Source organism: Pipra filicauda, unplaced genomic scaffold (genome assembly GCF_003945595.2).
Source record: "Pipra filicauda isolate LSUMZ 115617 unplaced genomic scaffold, ASM394559v2 scaffold471_size599564_pilon, whole genome shotgun sequence".
Taxonomy (NCBI): Eukaryota; Metazoa; Chordata; class Aves; order Passeriformes; family Pipridae; genus Pipra; species Pipra filicauda.
In genome coordinates, this window is record NW_024104611.1 from 352,175 (window position 1) to 378,406 (window position 26,232).

At 45.8% G+C, this 26,232-nt stretch overlaps 1 protein-coding gene across 2 annotated transcripts in view; it reads right to left on the bottom strand.

Moving 5' to 3' along the window:
* Window positions 1-1,698: 1,698 nt before the first annotated feature.
* PRR5 (proline rich 5) overlaps window positions 1,699-26,232 on the bottom strand; it is a 74,359-nt gene continuing 49,825 nt past the window's right edge. For both annotated transcript variants that reach the window (XM_039386206.1, XM_039386205.1), the window contains exons 7-10: window positions 24,665-24,756; window positions 22,307-22,447; window positions 5,731-5,869; window positions 1,699-3,062 (exon numbers count right to left, since the gene is read on the bottom strand). In XM_039386206.1, coding sequence (XP_039242140.1) covers window positions 2,512-3,062; window positions 5,731-5,869; window positions 22,307-22,447; window positions 24,665-24,756 — 923 coding nt within the window. In that variant the 3' untranslated portion in view covers window positions 1,699-2,511. The remainder of the gene's footprint in view (window positions 3,063-5,730; window positions 5,870-22,306; window positions 22,448-24,664; window positions 24,757-26,232) is intronic.

The following is a 26,232-nucleotide window of genomic DNA, read 5'->3' on the forward strand; positions in this document are numbered from 1 at the left end:
GTAGAACAGAGCTCAAAAATAACACTAAAGGCTTTCTGACATCATCATTTCCAAGGTGTTCTTTGAGCATATAATCATAATAAAGGGGCAATCCGTACATGTCCAACAGAACTGTAGAGAGATCAGTTATTTTCACACCCTCACATGTCTGTATGGTGGCCCTGGAAGGTGGCCCATAGCTCTCCTGTCACCACAGCTCAGTTGTTCAGGTGTTTTGTTTTAGTCAAAAGCCCCATCAAAACCAGGTGCCAGCAGCTAACTGAATAATGGGAAAGTCATTTTCCCCGTTTCTCTGACAGAAAAGGCCTCTGTTTGGGCAGCATTATCTGCAGCCAATTATTCTGCTCTTTCCAGCAGTGCTCCAGGGAGCTGTAGCACTTCTCACAGGGCTCAGCAGCTGTTCATTAGGTTGGTCTCCCAGTTCCCCTTGCTTGCTTAATGCTCACCCTGCAGTGCCAGATGACAGGAGCTGTACCTGCTATCTGTTGCTCTGTCTTATCCCCAGCAGGGCTCTGGAACCTGTCCCAGCCAGGGAAAGAGCAGAGAGCTTCGATTCTTGGATTAGGATACAAAATGCCACAATTTATCACAACGAAGGAAAGGTGGCCAGGAGTAACTGGCACACTGAGAATGCCCCCTTGGGGCAAAGCTCCAGTACCACTTGTGCACTGGGACACTGCAGCTGGAAGCCAAAAAACATCACTTCATTAATATATTTTGGCAAGAACCTGCACTATTCTCTTTGATACACATCTTTCCTTCGTAAAGACTCCCTGGTTTGTCTCTGAAACCACCACACCCCTGACCTGCCTGCACTGCGATTACCAGCAGGAGCATCACAAATTTGGGTGGTCTCTCTCATCTGTGAAACATTTACAGCCAAGGAACACTCCTCAGAGGAGGATTTTGACTGTGCAAGGTGGGAGAAGTCAGTTCATTGCCAGCATTCTCTTCCATCAGAGGGGAGGGCACTAACCATGCAAAAGCTCAGGTGGGAAGGGTCCCAGCAGTCCTCTTCTCCCTTGAAACTGTGCTTAAATATTCCCCAATAATTAAATAAGCTTATGACTCTTAATACATTTGTAGTTCCTTGAAGGAAAAAGGTGTGCAGAGGCCTTGATCCACTGGATTTTTTTATGTTTTCCTGTAGAGGTCTGAATCTTATCTTTGGATTTTCCTCAGAACACGGCTGTGGATACCCTTTTCCTCCGAGTTAAATAATAATTCAGAGGGGTAGTTCGGTGCCTGCTTCCTAAACCATTACATCTGTTGGACCCCAAAGATCCTCCCAGGCACCAGAGCTGGTCCCACTGAGCGCATGTTCTGCTGCCTGTTGGTGTTAAGCTCCCCCCTCCTCACTGATTCTGCCCCACATTGTGTGTTCCCTGGCTGTTTGAGACTGCTGGGATGTAGGAGAGATTATTTATCAATTATTTATCTCTGCCTAAGAGAAACCTTTCAGTATGACTTAAGGATTTGACAGGATTTCTATTTCACCTCAGTACCCTGTGCATCAGCCCTCTGACACAGCTCTTACACCACGTTACTGCCAGGGGGAATCCCAGAGCTGGGAGTGCTCAGGAGGAGAGGGGCTGCAAGGTTCACGCTCCCCAAATATCTACACATAACTGACAGCACGTGCATTATGGCATTTCTTTAAGAATACAGATATATAATTAGGATTTCCCCCGAGAGGCCTTAATAAATTGTCATTTATTAAGGAAACGAGTACGTTGAATTGTCGTGGAATCTCTCTGCACAACGGATGCTCCAGGAGCTGACAGCGCAGATTTCTTGGAAGTGTCACATTCACAGCAAATTAACACACAATTAAAAGCCAGTTTTGAGACAACTCTCTCACAGACACCAAGCACTGGCTGTGACACAGGACATGAGACACGAGGCATCGCGTGACATCAGGAAGCACATTTCTGTTTATTTGCCTTTCTTCAAGAACTCTCACTCACCATCAGGCCAAGGAGTACAAGATGTACAAGAGAAAGAGTAAAAGAGACTTCTTTATCACTGTATTCTGTGGTATAAAGGCCCACAGCCTCTGGGGTTTGTTTGGTTGGTTTTCCTTTTTTTTTTAAAGGATACGTTTTTACCCTGGCTGAGGTGTTACAGTTCAGAGAACAACCCGTTGTCTGCAGGAAATCTCTTTAGAAAATTAGAAGTGAGCACAGCTATTTGCTGGGCTGTTTTACTGAACAAACACTGCCAGCTGCACTGAGAGCATTTTACCAGACACTTGCCAGCTCCTGAACGCCCCAAGTTCATAAAGACAAGAGGAAATCCGACTGCAGAGTGACAGGGAGAAGTGGTCGGAGCTTCTCCCCCCTCAGCACATTCCTGCCTGCTGCAAACTTGGGTTTCTTCACTTCAGCAGAGCTGTGGTGACCTACAGCAGAGGTTCTGCCCTGGAATAAACAGCTGGCCCACAGTCTGACTCCTCGTGTTAGTAACTTCCATATATAATACTAAAACCCAAGGTTTGTCTCCCAGTCTCCTTCACATGATGCTCTGCCTGTTCACGTCCACGTTGTACGCCGAGGAATTGGCGCAGCCCCGCCCGAAATCGATAAAAATGCCTTCGGGATCCGAGTCCATCGACTCCAAAATCTGATCCACTATGTTCTCGGGGCTGGAAGAGGGAACTGGAATCAAGGAAGGGTCTCTGTCCAGCTCAAAAGACCTGTGGGGGTCGTCCATGGGGTGGAAGAGTCCTTTCTGCTGCTCGGCCGTGCTGAGCTTGCCGGAGCACTGCCCCGACCCGGCGCTGGGCCGCTCCTGCTCCCCGCACAGGGAGCTCTTGGTGGTGGTCACGGAGCTCTTGGAGCCGTTGTCCATGATGGTGGTGAGGTTGGAGTAGCCCTGGAGCTCGAGGCAGGAGGTCATTTCGGACACGGAGTGCCTGCGGATGCCGGCGCCGTTGGAGGCCATGCCCTCGGTCTCGTACTCGGCCACGGGCGTCAGCAGAGGGTTGTTGTAGCTCTTGGACCTCACCACGGGGTTCTTGGCCAGCACGTCGCCCGACTTGGAGCGCCTGAAGAACCTCTTCTCTGTGAACACAGGAACACCCAGAGTCACACCCACAAACTCCGTCTGTATGGCTCTAACAACCACGAGTGCTCAAAACGCATGAGCTTTTCCTAAGTGACAGAAACTTTTACACAAGAGCACGCTTCACTGGTTTTGTAGGTCTGCAGGCTTCACATTTCCTGCTTTTCTTCAGCACGCTGAAGCCCCCAAACCTATCTTCACAAATAACAGCTGAAATTCACTTATATTTACACAACTTCAGCAGCTGGAGCAAAACAGTAAATATTGTGGGAGAGGTGACATAAAATTGTAAATATTTTCTTATACAAGAGCAGAAAGTGCAGTTCTGCTCTTGTTCAGGCTACAATCACTCTTTTCTAGCAGTTGAACTTTAAGTTTTCCACCTACCCCAGGAAAATCAAGTCTCTTTAAATGTGGGGCAACGAGGATTGAGACAGATAGTCTTCTATTAATTCTGGAAAAATTAGATTCAAAGCATCATTCAGAGATCACACGTGGGGACAGCACCAGGAGTGTTTGGAAATGTTAACTGGAGGGCAGTGCCCACAGGAACCTACTTTTGGGGAACAAACCTGCACTCAAGCCACTGATTGCCCGAACGCTGCTGTTAAGCAAGTGGGATTTTTCCAAAAAATAGGCAGCAGGTGGCAGCACGGGAGCACAGAGCTCCTTCTCCAGCAGTGGTTTAGGGCTGGAGTGCTCTAAAAATCACCACCAAGCAAGCAAACTCTGTGCTCAGACTCACTCGTGCTAACAAAAGAGAAAGTGGTGTGAATAACAGGTCTCACTTTGGAAGCTTTCTTCCTGCTCCTCTCATTTTGCCATCCATGGCTGGAGCAAGGGATCAAAACACCCTCTGGAAGTCAACCACAGGCACTGCAAATACACTGTCTGCTTTAAATCAGGATGCTGGTACATGTTCCCTGCAAACCAGGCAACTTCCTGTAACTATGTGCTTACCTGGACACAAATCCCAATCATATGCTGTACTACTTAAAAGCCAGTTTTTGTACTTAAAACTGTATTTTGCTGTTGTGCCTGTGACAGCAGTGAAACATCTGAACCAAGTTCACTTTTGGACTTTTTCTTTGTTAGGAGTCTGACCTGGCAAACAGAGAAGGTTTCCTGGGGCTGCCCTGCCACAGGAACTCGGGCTTTTGGTCACAACATGTCACGTGTTGCCAAAGCAGTTGGACAGAGGTGGATGCATCAGTTCAAAAGCAGCAGAGACTCCAGCACTCAGCTTCCTTGGATCCAGGCTCAGTGACTGCAGTCAGACCTATTCAGGGGTTCTGCTACAGTTCCACACCCCAGACCACAGCAAGAGGCCCACCAGAACCTTCCTATCTTCTGCAGTCATGTAATACAACATTTATTTTCTAACAGTTCATTTCACTGGTGTTTTATTCTCTTTGGGTGACTTTTTTTCCCCTCACATACAAAAGCTTGTATTGAGAAAACTGTCAATTTGGGGCTCCATTTAAATGCTTGTGGCATTTTAGTGGCAAGCAATGAATACAAAGTAGTAATTCTGAACCATTTTCCATAAATAACTGGCCTCTATTTATTCACCTAAAACTGATTTGTTTCTTAAACTGCAACACAACCACTTTTCCATTCAGCTTCAAGGGAAAATCAACTTCCTTACTGACCGTTTCTGACAAGCAAACAGATTAAATTGACTGCACAGAAAACACACAATTGAACTTATTTTCCCCTCTGTTTGCTCTATTCGAGCAGGCCATCACAGCATTTACATTAAAATGCTCAGGTGCTATCACATTTCCTATTTCATTTACACTGGTTGTATCCTTCTTGCATTTTCAACAGACTGAATTGCTATGGGGGATATTCAAAAGGCCTTCCTTCATCTTGGCCAAATCTTGCCTTCACAGAAGTCACAGGATGCTTCAGAGCTCAAAGAATCACAGAAAACAAGTTGGAGGGGACTCCAGAAGGTTCTGCCTCAGCCTCTGTCACCAGGCTGGCCCACTTTTACCCCCCCCTGCTCCTTATGGACGTTGATGTAGGTGACATGTACGAAGTGCCTCACAGTGAAGATTTAACAGCCTCCAGAGGCAGTTCATGTGACATTAGAGATTTTTCCTTCCATGTAACCTGAATTTCCCCTGCTACGTGTGGCTCGCTCTATTTTTCTTACCTCCACTGGGATGGAGAACACCTTATTACCTTCTACTCTGCAGAAAGCTTTTACCTGTTTGAAGGCTTATGTATTAGTCTGCTCTAAGATAAATTCCTGCTCTCTTCCCTAATTTTAACAGCCTTGTAGGATCTTTGTGTAGTAATGAACACTAATGAACCACCGAGCACTTCAGAGGTGGCTTCTTGCTTCTTTCTCTCCCTGTCCATAAAACACCCTGTGTTAAAGCTGTCTTGTTAAAAGGCAGAATGGAAATGCTAAACACACTCTAGATTCACTTTTACTGATTTTTATTACTGAGCACTGTTATGATGCTCTGTTTTCATCTTCTGCCACTGGCAAGTTTCACTGTGACTCTGCACACTGCAAAGAGCAGGGGCGCAGAAAAGGAGCCTGACTGCCTCCTGTGAGTACTGCAAGCTGTCTCTTGTGAGGATCCTGGCCCTGTACGGAGCAAGGTTTTGGGGAAGCCTCTGTGCTGTGCCAGACAGAGCCCAAATTCTTACCCAGGATGCAGGAAGAGTGCGTGAAGGGTCCGTCGCTGGAGTACAGACCGTACGTGCCCAGGTAAGGAGACACGACCTTCTGGATCAGGGATTCCAGCTTCAAGTAATCTTCAGTCACACCTTTCGACTCGTGAACCCCCTGAAAAAGAGAAAATACCCAGGATGAGCCCCCTCCAGCCACGAGCTTTCCTGGCTCACCAGGGCAAGCATTCTCACTGAGCCATGGCAAAGGTGCACTGTGGTGTGATCCAGGTTTGTTCCCACAGCTGATTCCTCTCACTGTAAAGCCAAGAGATGTGAGTCAGGCCAGAGCTACTTCCAGGGCATTTAAATCCAGGAAGGTGCATCCTCCTTAGTGCAAAGGAACTCAGGGATGATGGAGGGTCTGGTCCAGTGAAGAGGAATTAGAAACATCCCGGACTTTCTGCTCATTTACACTGGTTGTATCCTTCTTGCATTTTCAACAGACTGAATTGCTATGGGGGATATTCAAAAGGCCTTCCTTCATCTCGGCCAAATCCTGCCTTCACAGAAGTCACAGGATGCTTCAGAGCTCAAAGAATCACAGAAAATAAGCTGGAGGGGACTCAACTCCTGAACGACAGCATCTGGTACCACAGGGTGTCACTGCCACCTCAGCCATACCAGCAGCACTAAGGAAAAGGTGAAACTGAGACCCTCAGAAGTATTTCTTCCAGGGTATTTTCAACCATGAATATTTACAGTGAAGAAGCTTGTTCTCCTTCCTCACCCCTTCCCTGGCACTTGCCATTATTATCCAGGCAAAAGTCACATAATTAGCAGGGTAAGAGTCACCCACAGGGAAAATCTTTGGCCTTTAGCTGTTAACTCTGCACTTCCAGTCCTAAGTGGGCTTGTAAGGCTGCAGAGGTGATGGAAAAGCCCTGCAGAGCTGTTATTCTCCCCTTGTGTGCTCCTGCACTGTCTGAGCAGAGCCCTGCACACTCACGTGCAGGATTCCTCCTGCAACACAGAGCAAATTCACATTTTAGTGGGTTGCTATGTGGCCATATGCTTGACACACCACGTTGCAGAATTTAAGATCCTAAATGCCACGCTCAGCAAGAGCTCTGCTTGAATTTTGCAGAATCCCAGATTTCATAACGTGCCCCTGGAATTACTGTAAGAAGAAACACGTTGGGATGAAAGCCTCCAGAGAGCAATATGCAGATCAAGTGAGTAAAACTGCAACACTTCCTTCAGCATGTGAAAGGATCCTGACGTTCAGGATGTATTCAGAGCTCAGTATGACTCATTAACCAGAGTCTGGGGTGACTGTCAGAGGTGTTTGTGAATGGCTGACTTCACCCCTCGGCTGCTCGTCGCTTCAGAGAAGTTTATGAATGGAAAATGAATAATGGCCAGCAGAGAATCTGAATTTGGACAGAATTGGAATTTGGGTAGAATTTGAATTCCGTGTGGGTCACAGATTCACCTCATCCCCACCACTGCTGCCCTGCAGCTGCTGTGCCTGGAGAGCCCATCAGCTCCTTGCTCATGAGAAACACCCTCTTCTCTCAAAACCCCAAAATCACCTCAATCAGCTGCTTCTTTAGTCTTGCCCTCAACCTTCACCCCTGCTCTCCCCAGAGCAGTGCTAATCCCCACCCCCTTCTCCCTTCACCCTCTTTCAGTTCACACTTTTGCAGTGCAGAGGCCACAAAACACCACCTTTACAGTGTAAACCCACCAGCACTGACACAGCCTGCCACAAGCCTTTTTCCTCAGCTCTGCATCCACGGGATGCTTTTAAAAACGTCCTGAAAAGTCACAAAACAACAGCTGGTGTCTGCTGGAGCCGTGCTGACTTCTCTTCTGCTCTGCACATTGACACAAGTGCTGTATCCACCTGCAACATCCTTCCTGCTCTGGCCATTGTTCCAGCCTTTCCTGCAGTTCCCTTAAACCCTTTAATTGCTGTGGAGCTTCTGGGAGAGCAGGAGTGTAACAGGCTCCTGAACCTGTAAAACAGTGGTTTTCCTGCATTTCTTTCTGCTGTGCTATTTATTGACAAACGCCCCCTGGGCCTCTATTTAACCACACACAACTACATCCTAAAGTTCAGCAAGGACTATTTCAGCTTTCCAAACCCAAACTTTCCATATGATCTGAAGGACACCATCACTTATTTATGAACCAGCCCAGCCCAAGTACAAAGTTTAGGTTTGGAAAGCTGAAATAGTCCTTGCTGTATGGGGCAAAGGAGCTTCATGGGGAAGGACAGACACCCCCTAAAGCAGATCAGCTTTTAGGAGGTCAGGGAAAGCTGCTGTTTTGCTTTGTCTGCCAGCCCTGAGGGTGCACTTAAACTCTTATCTCTCCACCAGAGGTTTCTACCCCATCCACTGTGCCACAGGCAAAATGACTTGTTTGTGTGACACCAAATTCAGTGGGAAGGCACTTCTGGTGGAAGTTTAGGAGAGAGGAAAGCATGGTTATAACACTTCATATAAATATAAAAACATAAATATTTCATATATCTGTGTGTAAAGATAGATACATCTAGACATTTATACATCTATTCACATCGATATCAATATATACTTAAAGTTACATGAAGTCCTTTTTAGACCCTTCACCAAACTTGTAAGTGATTGTGCTTAGAAAGGCAAAATTAGCTTTAGAGTTAAGCCAGCTTGGAATAGTTATTAGTGCCAAAATAGTTTATGAAAAACTGATGACAGGACTTAAAAGTCACCAATAAAAAAAATAATAACAATAATAATAGTATTTTGCTGTTATTTTGGCAGCTCATGGTGCCTTACTGGTTTGGTATGTCACTACAGAGCAACAAAGCAAAAGTCATATCTAGCAGGCTGGCTGCTCAGCTGGCAGGAAGCTCTACCACAGTTTGGAGGAAAAAAGAAAACTTGGAGCATTATCAGCAAAACAGAGACTCTCCCCTTATCTTTAATGCAGTATTTGCTCTGCAGACATGCAAAAACTTGCTTTAAAAGATAACTGTGACCTTTCATGAACCCAATTTCATTTTAGCAGGAGAGTTTCATGCTTCTCTGTGACTGTGAGATGTATCTATTAAATTCCTTTCAAAGGCCTTGCCTGACCTATTTATTTCTCAATTGAGGGCCAAAATAGCTCAATATCAAATATCTGCAAGTACCTCAGCACTTTTGGAAGAGTGGAGCTGCTGGATCAAATCCTCATCTCAGTCACAGTGTTTTGAAACGCAACAAGAGTCACATCATTATCTTTGGAAGGATGACAATGTTATATTATGACAAGAGCCTGCCTTGCTCTCAAGGCACGGAAAATGAGGATTTGAGTCCTGAATAAGTGAATACCATTGCAAATGGAGAAGGTCTATCAAGAACAAAGACATGTATTTCTGCATTTAACACAGTATCCATGTCCCAAACTTCATTAACCTGTAATTAAATCATTTAGGACCAAAAAATTGTATACAGTAGTTCAAAAGCATTAAAAGGGCCCTATGCAAGATTATTTTTGATATGTAAATATATAAGTACTCCTTGAAGGGCCATATACCCTGAAGACTACAGGTTATTGATGCATCTACTTTATGAAGATGCTGCCCCATCTGCTGAACTGCTGGAACAAAACTTTTCTTCTGCTTGAGAACAAAACCAAAGTCAAACCTATAACTCATTCCAGGAGAATGGATCCTCTAAACTGCTCAGGTTTCTGTCCCTGTTAATTCTGTAAATTAACCACAAACTCCTACTGTGTTTTTAAAGGGCACAAGGGCTTCTTGCAAAAGCACAGAGGAAAGAACAAACACATCTGTTCAGAAGAACAGAGGGAGGGTTTTGCAACCCCACATAAGGTCACAGTCTCCTTTTTCCATGTGCAGAATCAGAGAATGGTTGGGGTTGGAAGGGACCTTAAAGATCATCCAGTTCCACCCCCCTGCCATGGGCAGGGACACTTTCCACTGTCCCAGGTTGTTCCAAGCCCTGTCCAACCCGGCCTTCAACACTTCCAGGGATCCAGAGGCAGCCACAGCTCCTCTGGGCAATCTGTGCCAGGGCCTCCCCACCCTCACAGGGAACAATTTCTTTCTAAAATAGGACTTCTCTACATGTCTCTATATGTCTCATATATGGCAAGAGACTAGAACCCAACCTCTGCTGGCTGTTCTCTCTGCTCCCTGGCTGCTTTTCCTTGCTGCCTGGCCGTGTAACTCCAGTTCAGTGGCTGAGCTGGATCTCCCCCTGGCCAGCACTCCCTCATGCCTGATTCCTTTCGTTTGAACCCTCGGCTTTGTCCCCTTCACATCTGCAGTTCCAAAACACCCCACATCCATCCTCAGCTCCTCTTTCAGGCCCTGGGCAAGCCCCCTGTCATCTGCTGATCTCCTGTGCCACATGAGCCTCTCTGCATTCATCTTTACTGCAGCTGCTTCAGCTCTGGCTGGACAACTGCCCATTGTCCCAGGTAACTCCTCACTCATCTGTGTCTGAAAACAATCATAAAGAACTCTTAAACACCAAACTGCTTTTAACTGACCAGCAGTAACTCAGTGTTTTGCTGAGTGTTTATAAAAACCACAGGCCCTCTGTGGTTTCCAGTTCTGACTAAAAGCACCCACCACCAGTAACATCTAGAAATGGTGGTACTGCTCAGTTGCTTTTCACTTCCCTCTTTAGCACAGAATACTTTAAGATCATTACCCTAATAAATCATACATTATAAAGTATCACCAGTGTCTAAGGTTTGTGCCCTAAAAACTGGCTGCAGTGGAGGAACCACTTCACACCCTCCTGCAGCTCATGGATGTGCTGAAGTGTGCACTGGCCATGGATTAAAGGATGCAGCACTCAGGCTGAGCTGAGCAGCTGAGCAGCACCTCTACATGAATGAGTGTCAGTGCAGAAGGCTGTCTTCTGTTTCAACTGGCAAACTGCTGCACAGCTTTTAAATTAAGAAAAAAAAAAGAATAAAATAAAACATAAACAAAACCTGCCTTTCTCCAGCCAGGGTGGGCAAAGCAGGGCTTCTGGAGCAAGTCCCACCCTCTGCCAGGAGCAGACATGGCACTGAGGGAGGCACAGCATGTCTTGGTCCTTGACAAAGGGGCAGCTTTACCCCAGGACACCAAGCAGGACCAGCTGTGAGCCAGTCCCTGGGTCACCAACTTCTGGACTCAGGAGAGAAAGGAGTGAAAAACAGACTTCTGGATTATTAATGATCATTTCAGCAATGATCACTTCTGGTACCTTGATGGACCAGAAGGGCAAAGCCCTCTGCCCATGGACAAGAAGTGACTGTGTACAGCTCAGCTCAGGGACAAATAACACCCCCTGACCCTCAGTCTGTGGGGCACCCTCGGTGTGGGTGCACAGGGGCACCCTTGGTGGCTGCACTCATCCTGCTCGGCCAACGAGGAGCTGGAGCAGTCCTGACCTGGTGCTGTGTGACAGGAAACACACTGCCAGAAGCATTTACAGGGTCAGGCCCCAGAGCAAAGTGAGGTCCTGGCCTCATGTCTTAACCACACAGGAAAACAGCTCAGAAATGTAACTGCTTTCTGCTCAAAAGCAGCAGATTCCTCTGAGGAAAGACAAACGCATCCAGAATCCCATTTCTTTCTCTAAGTGACGAGTCAGATCAATATGACTGAAAGAAACACTCATGCAGTGGTGATAATCTGACACATACTGGATAATAATAGTTGCCCAGCCACTCCCAGGGAAAACTGAAATTAGAAGTCACAAGACACACCGCAAGGCAGACACGGAATAATATCTGGAGTGAAAACACACGTTATCCAGCCAACATACTGGAGAACTGATAAGGGTGTGCAGGCTGCAGTGCACACCCTGCTGACCACAGGAACAGTGAGAGCTGCTGCTTGGTTGTGTCAAAGAGACAAGCCTTGCTTGTAAGAGCTTGGGAAAGCAGTGCTCTTAGAGGCTGTGACTGCTGGTTATCCCACTCTGGTGCAAGTAACAACTTTCACTGCATCACATCTGGAACCTGAGCAACACAGACCAACCCCACCTCAGGGCAGGCATGGGCATAAATGGGGCCCCAGTCCTTGCCACTTGCACCACTGGTGGCACAGCACAAGCCCCCAGTTATGCTTTGGGTCACATCCTGGACAGAGATCTGCAGCCCTCCCTCTGCCTTTGAACAGATGCATGCACACACTTAAAGGCTAATAATCCAATTTTTACTGATCTTGCAATGCTCTCAGACAAACCTAAGGCAGCAATGTTATGCTTTGGTTTACCTGGTTGAGAAGAGGCTTCAGGAGTCGTCCCCAGGTGTGTACAGTTGTTTTCTCTACAGCACTGTGGCCCTTTCATTGACTAAGCCCACCCAGCCCCATTTTCAGTGGACATGCACAGCACTCTACTGAAAAACAGTCCTTGCTCTTATACCCTCTGGGCTTCCACACAAATCAGAAAGCCCAAGCAGAAGGAGGTACCTGGCTCCTTCACCTCCAACTGCCCACCATGGTCCCTGGAAGTCAGCCCTGCAGAGCAAATCTCCCAGTATTACACAAACACAATTACTTCTGTGGAGCAGCATCTCCATTTACACATGGAGGTATCAGATGTGATAATGGATTCTTCTCAGCCTTTGCAATCTTGGCACTGAGGGTAACCCAGGGCACAGAATCAGCCGTGCAGTGTCAGACTAAAAGTTAACTTAATTCAATGTTTTCTTGCCAACAGTGGTAGCAGGACAAATGCACAAGCAAAGAAAAGAAATAAGTCATGCTCAGTGCAGGCTTTCTTGCAGAATCTGTTGGTGCTTCTGGCAAACAGGGATGTAAAAACCTGCTGCACGGGACTTTGTGGTAGCCCTTAAGCATAAACAATCTGTGCTAGAAATTATTTAACCATCAAGATGAAGATGTTCAATAATTGATAGAGTAACTAGTTTCCAGAAATAAAGAACCAGCTTAACTACTGAGTCCTCTGAACATGGAGAGGATGGACTGTTCTGCTACTTTTGCCAAGTGCTTTTCTTGACTCCTTCTGCTCAGTCACCTTCACAGTCACACAGTGTTTCCTGATGTTCAGAGGGACCCTCCTCTGTTTCAGTTTGTGCCCATTGCCTCTGGTCCTGTCACTGAGCACCACAAAAAGTCCTTGGCTTCATTTCCTGTACATTCCCCCTTCAGGTGTTTGTAACAATTGATAAGATGCCCCCAAGCCATCTTTTCTGCAGGCTGAGCAGTCCCAGCTCTCTCACTCTTTCCTCACACGAGAGATGCTCCTGTCCCTGTATCATCCTCGTGGTCCTTTGTTGGATTGTCTCCATTGTGTCCATGTCTCTGTCGTGCTGAGGAGCCCAGAACTGGACACAGCAGGTGTGGCCTCCAGAATTGCAGAGAAGAGGGGAAGGATCACCTCCTTCAACCTCCTTCTATCCCACTTGTCTGTGTTTGCCAGGCTAGAAAATGTCAGGTACTTCCTCCTGGGTTTCCCTGATGACTCAGGCCACTTTCATCCCAAGCAGACAACTCTGACATTTTTTAGCCTTTAGGAAACAGTTTCAGAACAGGAGCAAAACTGCTTCAAGCGAGGACTAAATTTTGCTTTGTCAAAGCCTGTGTTGACTAAGCTGAACCTGATCTGCTTGAACTGTGTGTGCCCTCCTCCCTGTGGGGGTTTCTCTGCTGCAGTCCAAAAGCAGAACACGAAAATGTGCCTGGGCTGGGAGGAAACAGAGGTCACACCTTTGCAGACTGCAACAAGCTGGAAGAAAGCAGTCTGCTCTCTGAGAGGGCTCTCTGAGCCCGGTGCAGGGGGCTGAGAATTCACAATGAACCCATTTTCAGTAAACCTCTGTTTTGTGTTCACAAACAGGTATTTACCTCACAGTAAAGAACAAAGCGGGAAAGGTAAGACTTACACATCAAATTCTCAAATGCTCTTAAATCAGAATAACCCCCATTGGGTGAATAATTTAATACCAGTTTACAACTGCCCTGGGCATTACATCCCCATTCCTGGCCACTGGTGTCCTTTCTGCACGTGCTGGACAGATGCAGTCATTATGAACCCATGAGAATGGTGCCTCACAATATCTTTTCCTCTCTCCATTTTATCCTAAGTCACTGGCAGACTGGTAAGGCCTCTGCCTTTCTCATAGCAACAGCAGTCAGGGCAGGGAGAGAAGCTTGCCACTGCCACATTGACAGGAGTCAGCACTTCAGGGCCCTGTGGCTGCCTCAGAAATAAAGATCTTGTCATACTCCCTCGACTCTCCAGCACGTGCCAAGTTGTGTCACTGTCAGGGGGAGAAGCTGCTCTGTCTCTCCCTTCCTTTCACTGGTGGCACTGAGACACAGACAAAAGATAAGGATCACTGAACACCCAGACAGGGTTTGTGTGCAGCTGGTGAGAGGTTTTCAAATGGCTTGGCTGCACAGGGAGAGCCAGCAACAGGATTCTGCTTCCCAGAAAGCACCAAACACTAATAGAGACAGGCCAGTCTTCCCCTGACTCCCCAAATCCTATGTGTTAATTTTCTTAACCTGTCACTAAACATTTCATATGAGACTGCAAAGGACAAAGCAGAGGATGAAGATTAATAAAAGATATGAAATGACTGGAAGCAAGGAAGTTACTTTTGAGGCTTTAAATACAGTGCTTAGAGTCCTGAAGCAGAGGCTGAACAGCTGGTTTGCTAATAAAGTTCCAATAGAAATAATGGTATGAATTTCTGCCTTTTAGAGGTTTAGGGTTAGAGGTTTCTGATTCCCAGCCGAGTGACTCCCCTGAGCACAGACCAGAGCACTCAAATAACCTCATGTGACTTTGAAACAACCCACCAAAGGAATCTGTACGAAGGTGAGTGTCTCTGAAGAGCTCCTTATGGAATAAAGTCGAGCTGGAGTCAGTTTGTGTGCATTTACAAGTGCTTCAGGACTGTCACATTACACTCCCAGGCAAGCACACATGTGCACAGAAGGGCACGTGCAGCCCCTGCAGAACCAGCCTGTGACTTACCAAATTAGATGTGATGTTTCATGTCCAAGAGAATAAATCTCTTTCTTTTTTTAGGCTCCCTCCTGAAGTTCTTGCTGATCTATACATGTTAAGCTCATCGAACCTTGCTGGGGAATTGCTGACTTTGAGCATTCAAGGCCTTTACCTACTCTTGGCTCTGACTGTTTTCTCATTTATTACAAGAAAATCCATCTCACATTTATTTTCAGGTGGATACTCAAAGACAAAAAGGATGGCAGAGCCCTCCTTCAGTGCATCCAGGCTGTTTTGATGCTTTTGTGGAGCCACAAACATTCACTTGGCTGCTTTGACCTGCTTGTGAGGATTTCTGACACTGCCTTTCAGAGTCACGCTCCCCTTTTAAACCATTCATGAGCATTCCTCCCTCAGCATCCTCCAAGCTGCTTCACCCTTCACAGGTGACTGAATCTACTCCAGGAATCATCTTCTTTTCTGAAACACACTTGAATAGACTGAGCAGATGAGCTCTGCCTTCTGGATTTTTAAAATTTTCGCTATTTCTGGTGGCCACACCGTTTCCATCACCAACACTCACCCCTGTGAGCCAGGAAGCAGCAGATCACCTGTTTATCCTGGCACATTGTGGTTATTCTCCTGCCCAAGGAGGCTGAGCTTCCATCAATCCCAGAAGGCAATAATTTAGGAGCCCAGGTGCCCAGGCCTGAAGGAGCCCTCCTGGCTTGTAGCTAAAGCTTTGTTGAAAGCAACACCTTTCTACATAACAGTTTAATTTCAATAAAAATGTCTTGACAAATTCAAAATACTTGGAAAGTAACTGATTGGCTCTAGAATGGATACCCTCCCTCAGCAATCCAGTGTGTAGGGAATAAGAGGAAACACAGAAACACAAGCACACAAAATCTGTCCACAGTCTCTGGGGGACATCAAGAGCAGCGAGGCCAACGATGTGTGATTTGTGTGGCTCACTGGAAACAGGAGGAGGCTCCCAGGAGATAATGGTTTAAATCAAATAATGTAATCTGAGTCCTGCTCTATCACATGAAGAACTGTTTACCTTTTAATTGCTTGTAGTAATTGGGTAGTTAATGAATTTCACAGTACATGTTGCACATCACCCTGTCACATAGTTGTTCCTTCTGCAGCTGCAGCAAAACTAAGGGTGAGACCGTGAAATTACTGATAGAAGACAATTAGCCCTGCCCACCCAGCAGGGGAGAAAGGATGCCTCCAAGAGACTCATTCCATCCTTCCCCTACCTTGAGCAAATTATAACAGATTAGCCTTTTTATTTTTGGGAGAAACACTCCACAAAGCAGCTGCCCTTTGCAGAAGTCCCTGTGCCACCAGCCTGGTACCCACTGCACCCACGGGCTGCTGGTTCTGGCACCTGCAACCACAAAGCAGGAGAGGAAAGGCCTGGGGATGGGGCTTAGGTGGTGTGGCAGAGCAGGAGCTTCCACACCTTCCACGACTCTTCCCCCTCTCAGTGCACCTTCTTGGGAAGAGACAGAAGCTGAGACATTTCATATAATTTGTTTTGATCACCCTGACAGTTTAAATGGAAACACGTCTTCCCATAAGAGTAAAATTCTATAGCAGAGAAGCAGGCAGGCAACAGGCTGCTACTGGGTCTTGACCCAATTTATGGGCATAACCAAAGCCAGCAGAGGGAAACTGAGATCAGAGAAGGAGCTGCCTGCAAGGATGAGCCTCCAAGCTGTGCTCTGTGTGACTGACATGCTGCCAGTCACTCCCCTCTCTGCCTCCCTCCCTTCTGCCCCAGGGGAGAGCAAGATGGGGATGGGGAGGAAAAGAGGCAGAAGGCAACATAGGTGATGAAGCAGCCAGGAAGATGATGGGAGAAGAGGCTGTTACCAGTGCTCAAAATGCAGAGAGCACGTGCAGCTGCAGGAAAGGTTTGAGGAGCAGCACAGGCACCTGGGCTGGCTCTGGAACCCCCTGGCAGGAAGTTTCTCTGCCAGGCCTGTGCTCAGACAGACAGCTCTAGGCAGTGAGAAGGCAGGGGCACAGTGGCACATGCACAGGGGACCAGCCAAGCTGCTCTGTGCCCAGCAGGTCTGACTGGAACCCACGGCCACTTGTCTCTGAAAACCACAGGAAAGCCCACGCTGGAGACACTGCAAAACAGCCCTGCACAGCCTCTCTGTTGGAAACTCCTGCTGTTCTTCCCGTGAGCAGGAGGTGCTGCACCAGTGACCCCAAACAGCACCAGCTGACCCTGTTACCTGCACAGACACAACCCAGCCCCCCTTCTGTGTCTGGTGCCACCACTGCCACAGCTGGGAGACACCACTCACGGTGCTGGTGGCACCTGGGATGGCTCCCAGCTCTGTGGTTGATCCTAAAAGTGAAGAAGTGAGAGCCACCTCCTGAGGACCTCACCTATAGTGCCCTGGGCAATTCAAAAGCCACTATTCCCTATTCCAATTTGCCTATCTGGAATTAAATTAAATTAAAATGGAATTACACTAACTGAATTAAGAACAGAAAGCTGTTAAGATAAACTGTGCTTAAAGCCTCTGATGTAGAACTGAAGTGCCATTAATTAAACTTCCCTCCCTTCCCACTCCCTTTAATTGTCAGAATAAGTGTCCATACAGAGTTGTAATGAGGTTTAATTAATCTTTTTTAAAAGGTAGCTTAGATTAACTTTCTTATGTTCCCCCTGTAGACAACCCATGAATTACAGTATTAAAGCACCCTGACTCAAAGGATTCTTGCACCGTGGGAACATTCCTTGCTCAGAGCTTTTCAATAGTCAAAATTTCTATGCCTTTATGCCAGTTTTAGTCTACTGGCCCAAACGGGTCCACAGAAGTGATTTGTACAGATTAATGCAATTAGTTAAAACCTTCTCCCTCTTACTCAACAAAATTATAGGTTCTGCAAGGACTAATTCAAGTTAAGAATAATTTTACTGATTTTGCTCTATTTTAAGGATTAAGGATTTGCCTACCAATGAACTTGCACTGGTTTAAATAGGCCACTTTTATTAACACAGGCAAACTCCAGGAGACATTTTATATTTTGACCAACTCCACCTGCAGCCATGCCCTTGATTAACTAACTGGTATCCTGCACAGAACTGACACTTTACTTGTTGCAAGGTACTCTTAAAATGCACTGTGAGCACACACCCAAAGGGAATCTGCACAATGCAAACTGCCTTGGAAAACCATCATATTTAATTGGTATGGACAAGGTTACAGTCATGTTCCCAAGAACTGTCCTTCTGCTAAAGATGAGGGACAAGATGCACGTTTAAATCACTGTGCCATGGTGTTCATGAGCCAGGGTCACACGTAACAAAGGAGAACTGTACCATTTTATGTTGTTTCCTTGTTTTTCCACTGCTTAAGGTTACAGAAGTGTTAACACACGGTGGTGTCAAGTATATTGAGAGCTAGTTTGGGAGAGCACTCGATCTCAAAATGAAATCTGTTCCCTCCACGTGGCAATGGCCTTCCACTGGCCTTGGCTCCAAGGGAGGGCCCCAGGAGTGCAGATCTATCCGTGTCTGTGGGGGTGAAGCCCAGGTCAGGTCACTGCTGCTGTCACTGCTCTGAGCTCTCTGGTCAGTTCCCAGCTTCTTGTCTCATTAACACAGCACATCCCAACCTGCCCCAGGCAAGATGCAGATGAAACAGTTCCAGCATTTCTGCTACTTCCATGCAGACCAGAAAACCACCACACTAATAGAGACCACACGAAGGAACTCAAAATCAAATGTGACAAGTACTCCTCACTGGCCAAAAGGTCAAGATTTTCTTTTAAAAATATCTTTTTCCTACAACAAATAAATGCTGTGCCTTGCTAAAAATCCCAGCAATACAAATTCACTCCAGGATAACAAACTCCTGTCAATTTAATTACTGCAAACTGCACTTGCTGATAGAGACAGTAAAGAAGACACAGCAAGAGAAAATATTGCACAGAAGCAAATGTATCCACAAAATACTCCCAAGTGTAAATCTTGAGGGCCAGATTCTCAGTTTTTGCATATGTCAACACAAAGCAACAAAGGACTCTTCCCTTTGTGTCAGGCCGTGTCCTGGCTGCAAGATTTCTTCCCTTTTGTGCCTGTGGAGCTGCTGGAAACACAGACAAGTCACCCCTCACCAGGAAGGAAGGAAGGAAGGAAGGAAACAAATTTATGCACAACCCAGGGGAAGCACAGGTTTTTTGATATGGTGATTTGCATTTAAATAAGGTCTGCAATACCTGGGTTTCTTCTTTTTGTGTCTTCTAAACCAGGAATTCAGAAAAAAGGGAAAGAGAAACTAAAAGCACGTGGAAACCTCACACCCAGACCACTTTGTTCAACCAATGCCTTCAGGTAGAAGAGACTTTACAGTAGGACAAGCTCTCAGAAGCAATCACCGAATTTGAAAACATATGGCCTTAAACAACTGATCCCAGCTGACACACACTGCAGTGCTACAGCAAATCTCAGGCTGCAGCTTTGTGATAGCAAAGGCTATTTTGTTTTTTAACCACTAGGCTGCCTTTGGTTTGCTGTGTGGCTGCTGAGATGAAAAAACAGCCCTCTTTGCATCTTGCTTTCAGATCTTGCAATGTACTTTTTCTGCCCCCTTTAAAGTGTAAGGAACTTTCCAGAGATAACAAATAGGTCCCACTGGGCAGTTTTATGTATTTATTTTGTCTTCCTTTACAGACAAAGACAACGGGCAAGGGAGTTCAAACGAAGCTCAGAGAGTCAGAAAGGAAACCACAGGTTTTATTTTTCTCTTCAGAGCTTATGTTTAGTGAGGCCTCATCCCTCAGCATGAGATATTGTTTTCTGTTCCGTGAGGCCTCATCCCTCAGCACGAGAGATATCATGTTGTGCTCTTCTTGGCTTTTTAAATACCCCAGGTCACCCAGAGAGGTTCTCTGAACTCAGATAATCTTGATGTCAACTGGAAGATGCAGATAAACACTCTTTAGTTCTTCTCTTCCAAATTTCTCAGACCTCAGGAGAGATACCTGGAGATCGGATGTTCCAGTTTCGGTGGCAATCTCTGACAACGCATCTTGGGAAATAAGTCAGATTGTTTATCCTCTGGTGGCAGTTTTGCTCTCTTTGGTTCACAGAGCACAAAGGAGATAGCTCTTTTCTAAACTCTTCTCCTGTCTATCCCTCTCCCTCCAGCTCCCTAATTTCACCCAAAGTGAAAGGTCATCAGGGTAAGACTTACAACTCACTGCAGTCTCAAGAGCTCTTGAGCATCGCTCACTGCTCAAAAGCAGTTTTACTTCTTTTACTTCCCTCTGCTCTTGAAGGCCCTGCAAGTGCAAGGGGAGCATCCTGGAGGCCTTACATTGCCTGTAAGCAGCCACAAAGGATGAACATTTCAGTGTGTGCTTCCTAACTGGGTCACGCTGCGCAGGCAACTCACACTTTGAGTGGTACAAGGCCCTTCTTCCAAACTGTGACAGAACTGCCACTGACTTTACCAGCACAGGAATATCCCTCCTCCCCCCAGTTCTGGGGACTGCCTCTTTCCTGGCAGATTGCTGGTTTGTCATTAGATCAGGTTATAGCACTGGTGACACTGAAGAACCCAAGTATAATGATTAACCAAGGACTGATTTCTCTCCTTTCAAAGGAAAGTATCTTCCAACAAAGCTTCAGATATACAAGCTGCTATTATAATACTCATCACAGCTTTATCCCAGAGATGAAGGTTCTTTTAGTCCTTCAGAAGGAGACATAGGGAAGATACATTTTCTTTCTCCAAGGCTTTTTAATAGTCTGAAACGGAGGTATTTGTCTCTCTGCACAAATTGTGAGATCTGTGTCAGGTTGATGACCCCATCTGTCTCAAAGTATATCCTCTCTCATGTGTGCCAGAGGACTGGTGTGGGTGCTGTGTCCCACACCAGGGTGTTCCATCCATGGCTGGCATGGAACTCCAGCAAACTGCTCACTGTGGACAGGAGAAAAGACGTGATGCAAAGAAGGGAAAACAACCCACCACACAACAGAGTAAGGGGTGCAACCTAGTTTCAGGTTCTTTTATTCAGAAGGTCTTTGGCAGGGATTGTTTTATTCTCCCTGCCAGGGCCCAGACAAGTGAGCAATGTGTGCACCTTGCAGTAGGTCAGCCAGGGACTTCCCAGAGGTCCCTGAAATCCCACACACGTCTTTTCCTGACAAACGGACAGAGCTCTTCCCCTACACTGTGACAAGCTGAAACATAATACCAGATGCATCAGTTACCACATCTGTGCCACTTTAATCCAGTCATGGTGGACACAAACAGGGATTAGACAACATCCACATCAGGACATCATCCCTCAGTCTGGGAAATACAAGCACCCAAGGCCACCACGTGCTCACTGGACAGCTGATTTTTTATGTCCCTTCCAGCCCTATTAACACATGGAGTTAAACTGAACCAAGAAAATTCCATTATTATGTCACAAATGTATAAAATTTGCTGTTGTTTAATGTGACATTTGAGTTAGGAAAAAAGCCTTTGTTCTGAAATCCAATTACTGACTAACACTGCTAAGCATGTAAATAGATAATTCCCAGATTTTCTTCTGACCTTTTCCCACAATTTCCATTAGACTTTAAACCACCAGTTTGGCAGAACAATTTCCGAGAAAGGACTTTCACCATCCCCACCACACAACCAGAGGTAACCTATGCAGAAATAAACACTCAGGGGCAAACTCCCTCTCACTTGGTTATTGATTTCCATCAACAGCTTTGCAACTAGAATGCATTTGGCCTTTTACCCTAAACAGGCAAAATGAGAAAACCAGGTTAAACACATCATTATACACTCCAAGAAATGGACACTGAGAAAATCCCACTTCTTGACCCAACAGAGAGAATCTTACTCCTTGCCTCCATTTTCATCACTGGCCTGATTAGATTATTGTGCTCTTCAAAAAAATTTCAGACACAGAACTAATTCATACTGTGAACAGCAAAGAAACATATTTATAAAAAAAATAAAATCACGAGCCAGGGACATCTCAATTTCCTCAACCTCTAAGAATCCACTGTTGATTCTCTGCCTCCCTTCTGCCTCATCCCCCTTCTTCTCGCATGCTCATGCTTTTCTTTAATTAAGCAAGTAAAAAAATCTTTGCCTGGAATTCCTCATTTTGTTTCTCCTCATTACTACTAAAAAATTAATCCAACACTGAAGGCAAATAGCACTATCTGGTCTTAATATTTTTGTATCACCAGCTTTGACAGAATTTGGTTCCAGTGACCAAATATGACCACGATTCAACCATAAATTGCATATTCACTTTGCTGCCTGCTCCAGATGTGAAGCTTCATATCCTCAACTGCCAGTGCAGCAAAACCCAGCATTTAATGGAAATCCTGCCATTACCACACACACGGCTCTGTTTGCAAAACCTGGTGTTTCAAGGCCCACAGTTTCAAAACAAGTCTGTGCACTCAGACCCTCTGGATCTCAAGGCATCTCTCCAGCCTCCTACTTTCAGACAGCAGGACCACAGCTGATTGTTCTGGAATTCTGGGTCAGGAGTCTTCAACGAACGAGCAAAGACTTCAGCAACGCAGCACAGAAAGACAGAGGGGAAAAAAACCAACCTGAGGAAAGTAACCAATTTACCTGGAGTATTAACAGCATCTGAATGATAGAGGGTGGAACTCTGGCTCTGGAACGGGACAGTGCATCTTCCAGCTTTATGTTGAGGGTGATGATGTTCCTGAAGTGCAGCAGAGCCAGCTGCCGGACCGAGGGCTCCTTCCCCTGGCACACACAAACACAGCAAGGCCCAGCACGGGCAGGGTGAAAAACAGCTTTCAAAAATCCCCTGTCAAAATTCCTTCCTCCCCTTCTGAGGGACTGCAGGAGTGGCAAACCCAAGTGAAAAGCCAAAGAAACATAACAAAGGCCGGGGAGCAGCCTACGAGTCTGCACAGTAAATCTGATTTGGCAGCAGTGAAGGCTACAGGCAATGACTGAGTGTGTGTGCAGATGAAGGGCTGGGGTGAGCACTGAATTACATATATATTCATATATATATGAATATTTTGTACTTAACAGTATATCACTAATGAAATGTATCATATGTTTGAAAAAAAACAATAAAAAGCAGGGTTGCAAACTGGTTGAATTTCCATTATTTCCTAAGATTTTCAGTACTGGTTGGCTACTGTTTTCAAATTATGGCTGGAATCCTGACTCAGCCCCACCTGTGGATCCTCTTTTCTCTCCAGTTTGAGAGACTTCACTACAAGGCAGGAGGAGCAGAGCTGAAGTTTCACAGTGCATTTTCAAAGACATCTTTTTGCAGTTCAGCATTACCATGCCATTGAAGGAACTCCCAGCTGAAGAACACAAAAGAATACACCACCACCTCTGTCTGCAGAGATTAACAGCTCCTGCCTTAGGAGGAGTTGTAAAACTGTTCCTCCTGCTGGCATTAGGGGTTTTTCCTTGGGTATACATGGCTGCACACATATATTTTTGCCCGCTGTTGTGAGAGTTGTGGGCCAAATATTAACACTTCTGGAAGGTCTGGTATTCAGGTGGTGTTGACTTACCTAAGTCTGGACTAAAGAAGCCTGACCCAACCCCACCCATTCCTTTTCACTTTGTTAATATTTATACTGAACACTTTGTTAATATTTATGCTGAAGAAGAGAAGACCCCAAACCTGCTTCAGTTGCTAATGAACAGAATTTAGAAGAGCACATAAGCACCAGTTGGGCTTTGTGAAGTAACCTCAGGACATCAGCAACTAGATCTACTTGAATTTACCCCTCAAGGTTCCTTTAAAAATTCAAGTAATTATTTCCATCTGATAGGGGAGGAGACTCGTGTTACTAAAATATTTTCAAAGGCCTCAGAAACACTACAGAGAAAAGGAGTGTTCAGTGCAATTTCCAAAACCTAATTTAGTTAAGTGCTTTGGAAAACCAGGCTGAGAGCCTGCTTATATCTCTAGGTGCCCAAATAACTTGGATTTAAATTATGAGGCACTTAGAAAAACCTCCCTTTGTGTTTCAGCATGTTTTTAATACCATCTTATTTCTGTTGTTTTGAAGTTTCTACTGGTAAGACACAAGCCTATGAGTGAAGTAGCCCTCTGTGTTTTTTGAGCTCTTCCCTTTCAGAATCAAATTCTGTGTGAAGTTACAGCTTTTCCACTGAAATCAGATTTCATGTATCTGTCACTATCTGCAGATGCAAATGGTAATATTGTGAATATCTGGGCATTCGTTTTAGGCATGAAGTTCACTTGAAAAATGGGAGAAGGTATCTGAAGTTTCCCCAAATATGTTCAGGCACCAAGCTCCCACTAAAATCTGAAGGCACCTATGAGCAGCCCCAAAAAGTCACTTGTACCTCTCTGGTACAGATTTCCTTGGGACCTCAGTGATAAACAACACTTTGTGGCCACCAGTAAATTAGAAGATTGAGCCTTCACCCAAAGCAGATCAAGTATCTGTGGTGGATTTAAAATTACTGGAGTCAAAATCTGTGCTCATCTAAACTGGTGTAACTCCACTGGCTATTGCTGTCCCCTTCCAGCAGCACAGGATTTGATCTCAGAAACATAATTCCTTTTCAAAAGTGGAAACACTACAGGAACAAATTCACAGTGCAGAGGAGGAAATGCATATACTGAAGTCCACACAGCTCCACTTATTTCACCGTGTGCATATCTCAGTTTATCAGTCACAACACTTTTTTTCACTTTTAGTGTGAATTGGCAGAAGGACTAACCAGCCTCCCTGCACTCCACTTTTGTTTGCAAAGTTCCCCTTCACGTTTTCCACCCAAGCACTTCAAACCCATTTGCATAAGGAACTTATTTGCATGACATGACTGCACAGAACAGCTGCACTGGGAGGTTGGCCCAAGGAGAGAGAATGAAGGATTGCATCAATCTGCTCATGAACCAGTAAAGTTGCTTTTTCCAGTTTTTCAAGATTCTATAGTAACAGAGTAATTTTTTACCTGCACAGGATAGAAAATAGCCTGGAGCATGGGCAGGACATCACTGAAGAAAAAATCCCAGGTTTCAGCTAAGGTATCCAATAGTTTCTGCCCTGCAAAAAACACAAAACAAACTCGTGAAGTATTTAGGTTGTAACCAGCTCACTGCCAAGAGTAAAACATGCAGGAAACAATGTGAATCTCCTATTAAACACTAAGATGAATCACGTAGCAGTTACTGGCAGCAGTGTGGAATTAGTACCCTTTTGGTGGCTTTTCTGGCTTTTCAGGTGACACATAAAATCAGTAAACTAATAGTAAACTAATTAGTAAATTGATAGTAAACTCTTAGTAAACTCAGAGATTCTGAGGTTACTCAGGAGCCCAGATCCACAGAGAGGAAACGTGGCTCAACAGCTGGATGCTGGCTTCAAATCCCTGCTCCCCAAAATGGCCCTGTGACTTTTTGGACAAGCTCTTTGCCATCCCTGTGCCCCAAAAACCAACTGTGAAAGGAGAGCAACGCCCCTGCACCTCCACCAGCGCTATGGAGATGAACACATCAATGATTAGGAGGCTTTCAGATGAGACAGTATGACTTATCAGGAAGCAAATTCAATGGCAATCAATCAATACTACTATTGGTGTCAGGATCAGATACTATTCTTAAGTTCTGTATTGCTCTGGGCCTCAGCCAGGGAACATTTTGCCCAGAATTACACACATATCACAAAGCAACTACGCATGAAAGCATCTCCAGTGCTAACTGCAAATTTAGCCAAGTGCCAATCTTGATTATGGGATACTTGATCCCCCTGCATTTTTAAGCACATGACCAACAGCATCAGCTCTGGCCCATCTGCAGCTCCTGAGTTATTCCTGGGCTGCTGACTTTAAGTGCTTTCAGTGACAAATGTGGATCACCAGGCTGTACTGCAGCTGCTGGCTCGTGCAGCACACCAAGGTCCTCGTTTCTGTACCACCAGGCAGGAGTTCTCTCTGTCCTACACACTGAAGAGGGTGTTCTCTGTTTCAGGTTTTTAAAACTTTCAAAAAACTTCTCTTCCAAATAGTTCTAATGAAACACAGCAGGGAACCAAGTCCAAAGTTTCCTGGGAGCTGTAGCAGTAATAATAATAATAATAATAATAAATACCTGTGCTGGTTTTGGTTGGGCTAAGGCAATTTTCTTCCCAGTAGCTGTAGGGGCCGTGCTTTGGGTTTGTGCTGGATCAGTGCTGGTAACACAGGGATCTTTTAGTTCTTGCTGAGCAGGGCCTGCACAGAGCCAAGGCCTTTTCTGCTCCCACCCACCCCACCAGCGAGGGGCTGGGGGGCACAAGGACTTGGGAGGGGACAGGACAGGAGATCCCAGCTGGCCACAGGGACATCCCAGACCACGTGGGGTGATGCTCAGCATACAGAGCTGGGGGAGAAGGAGGAAGGGGGGATGTTTGGAGTGATGGTGTTCAGCTTCCCAAGCCAGTGTTGTGTGTGATGGGGCCCTGCTCCCCCGGAGGTGCTGAACCACTGACCAACCACGGGAAGTGGGGAAGGAATTCCTTGTTTTGCTTTGCTTCCATGCACAA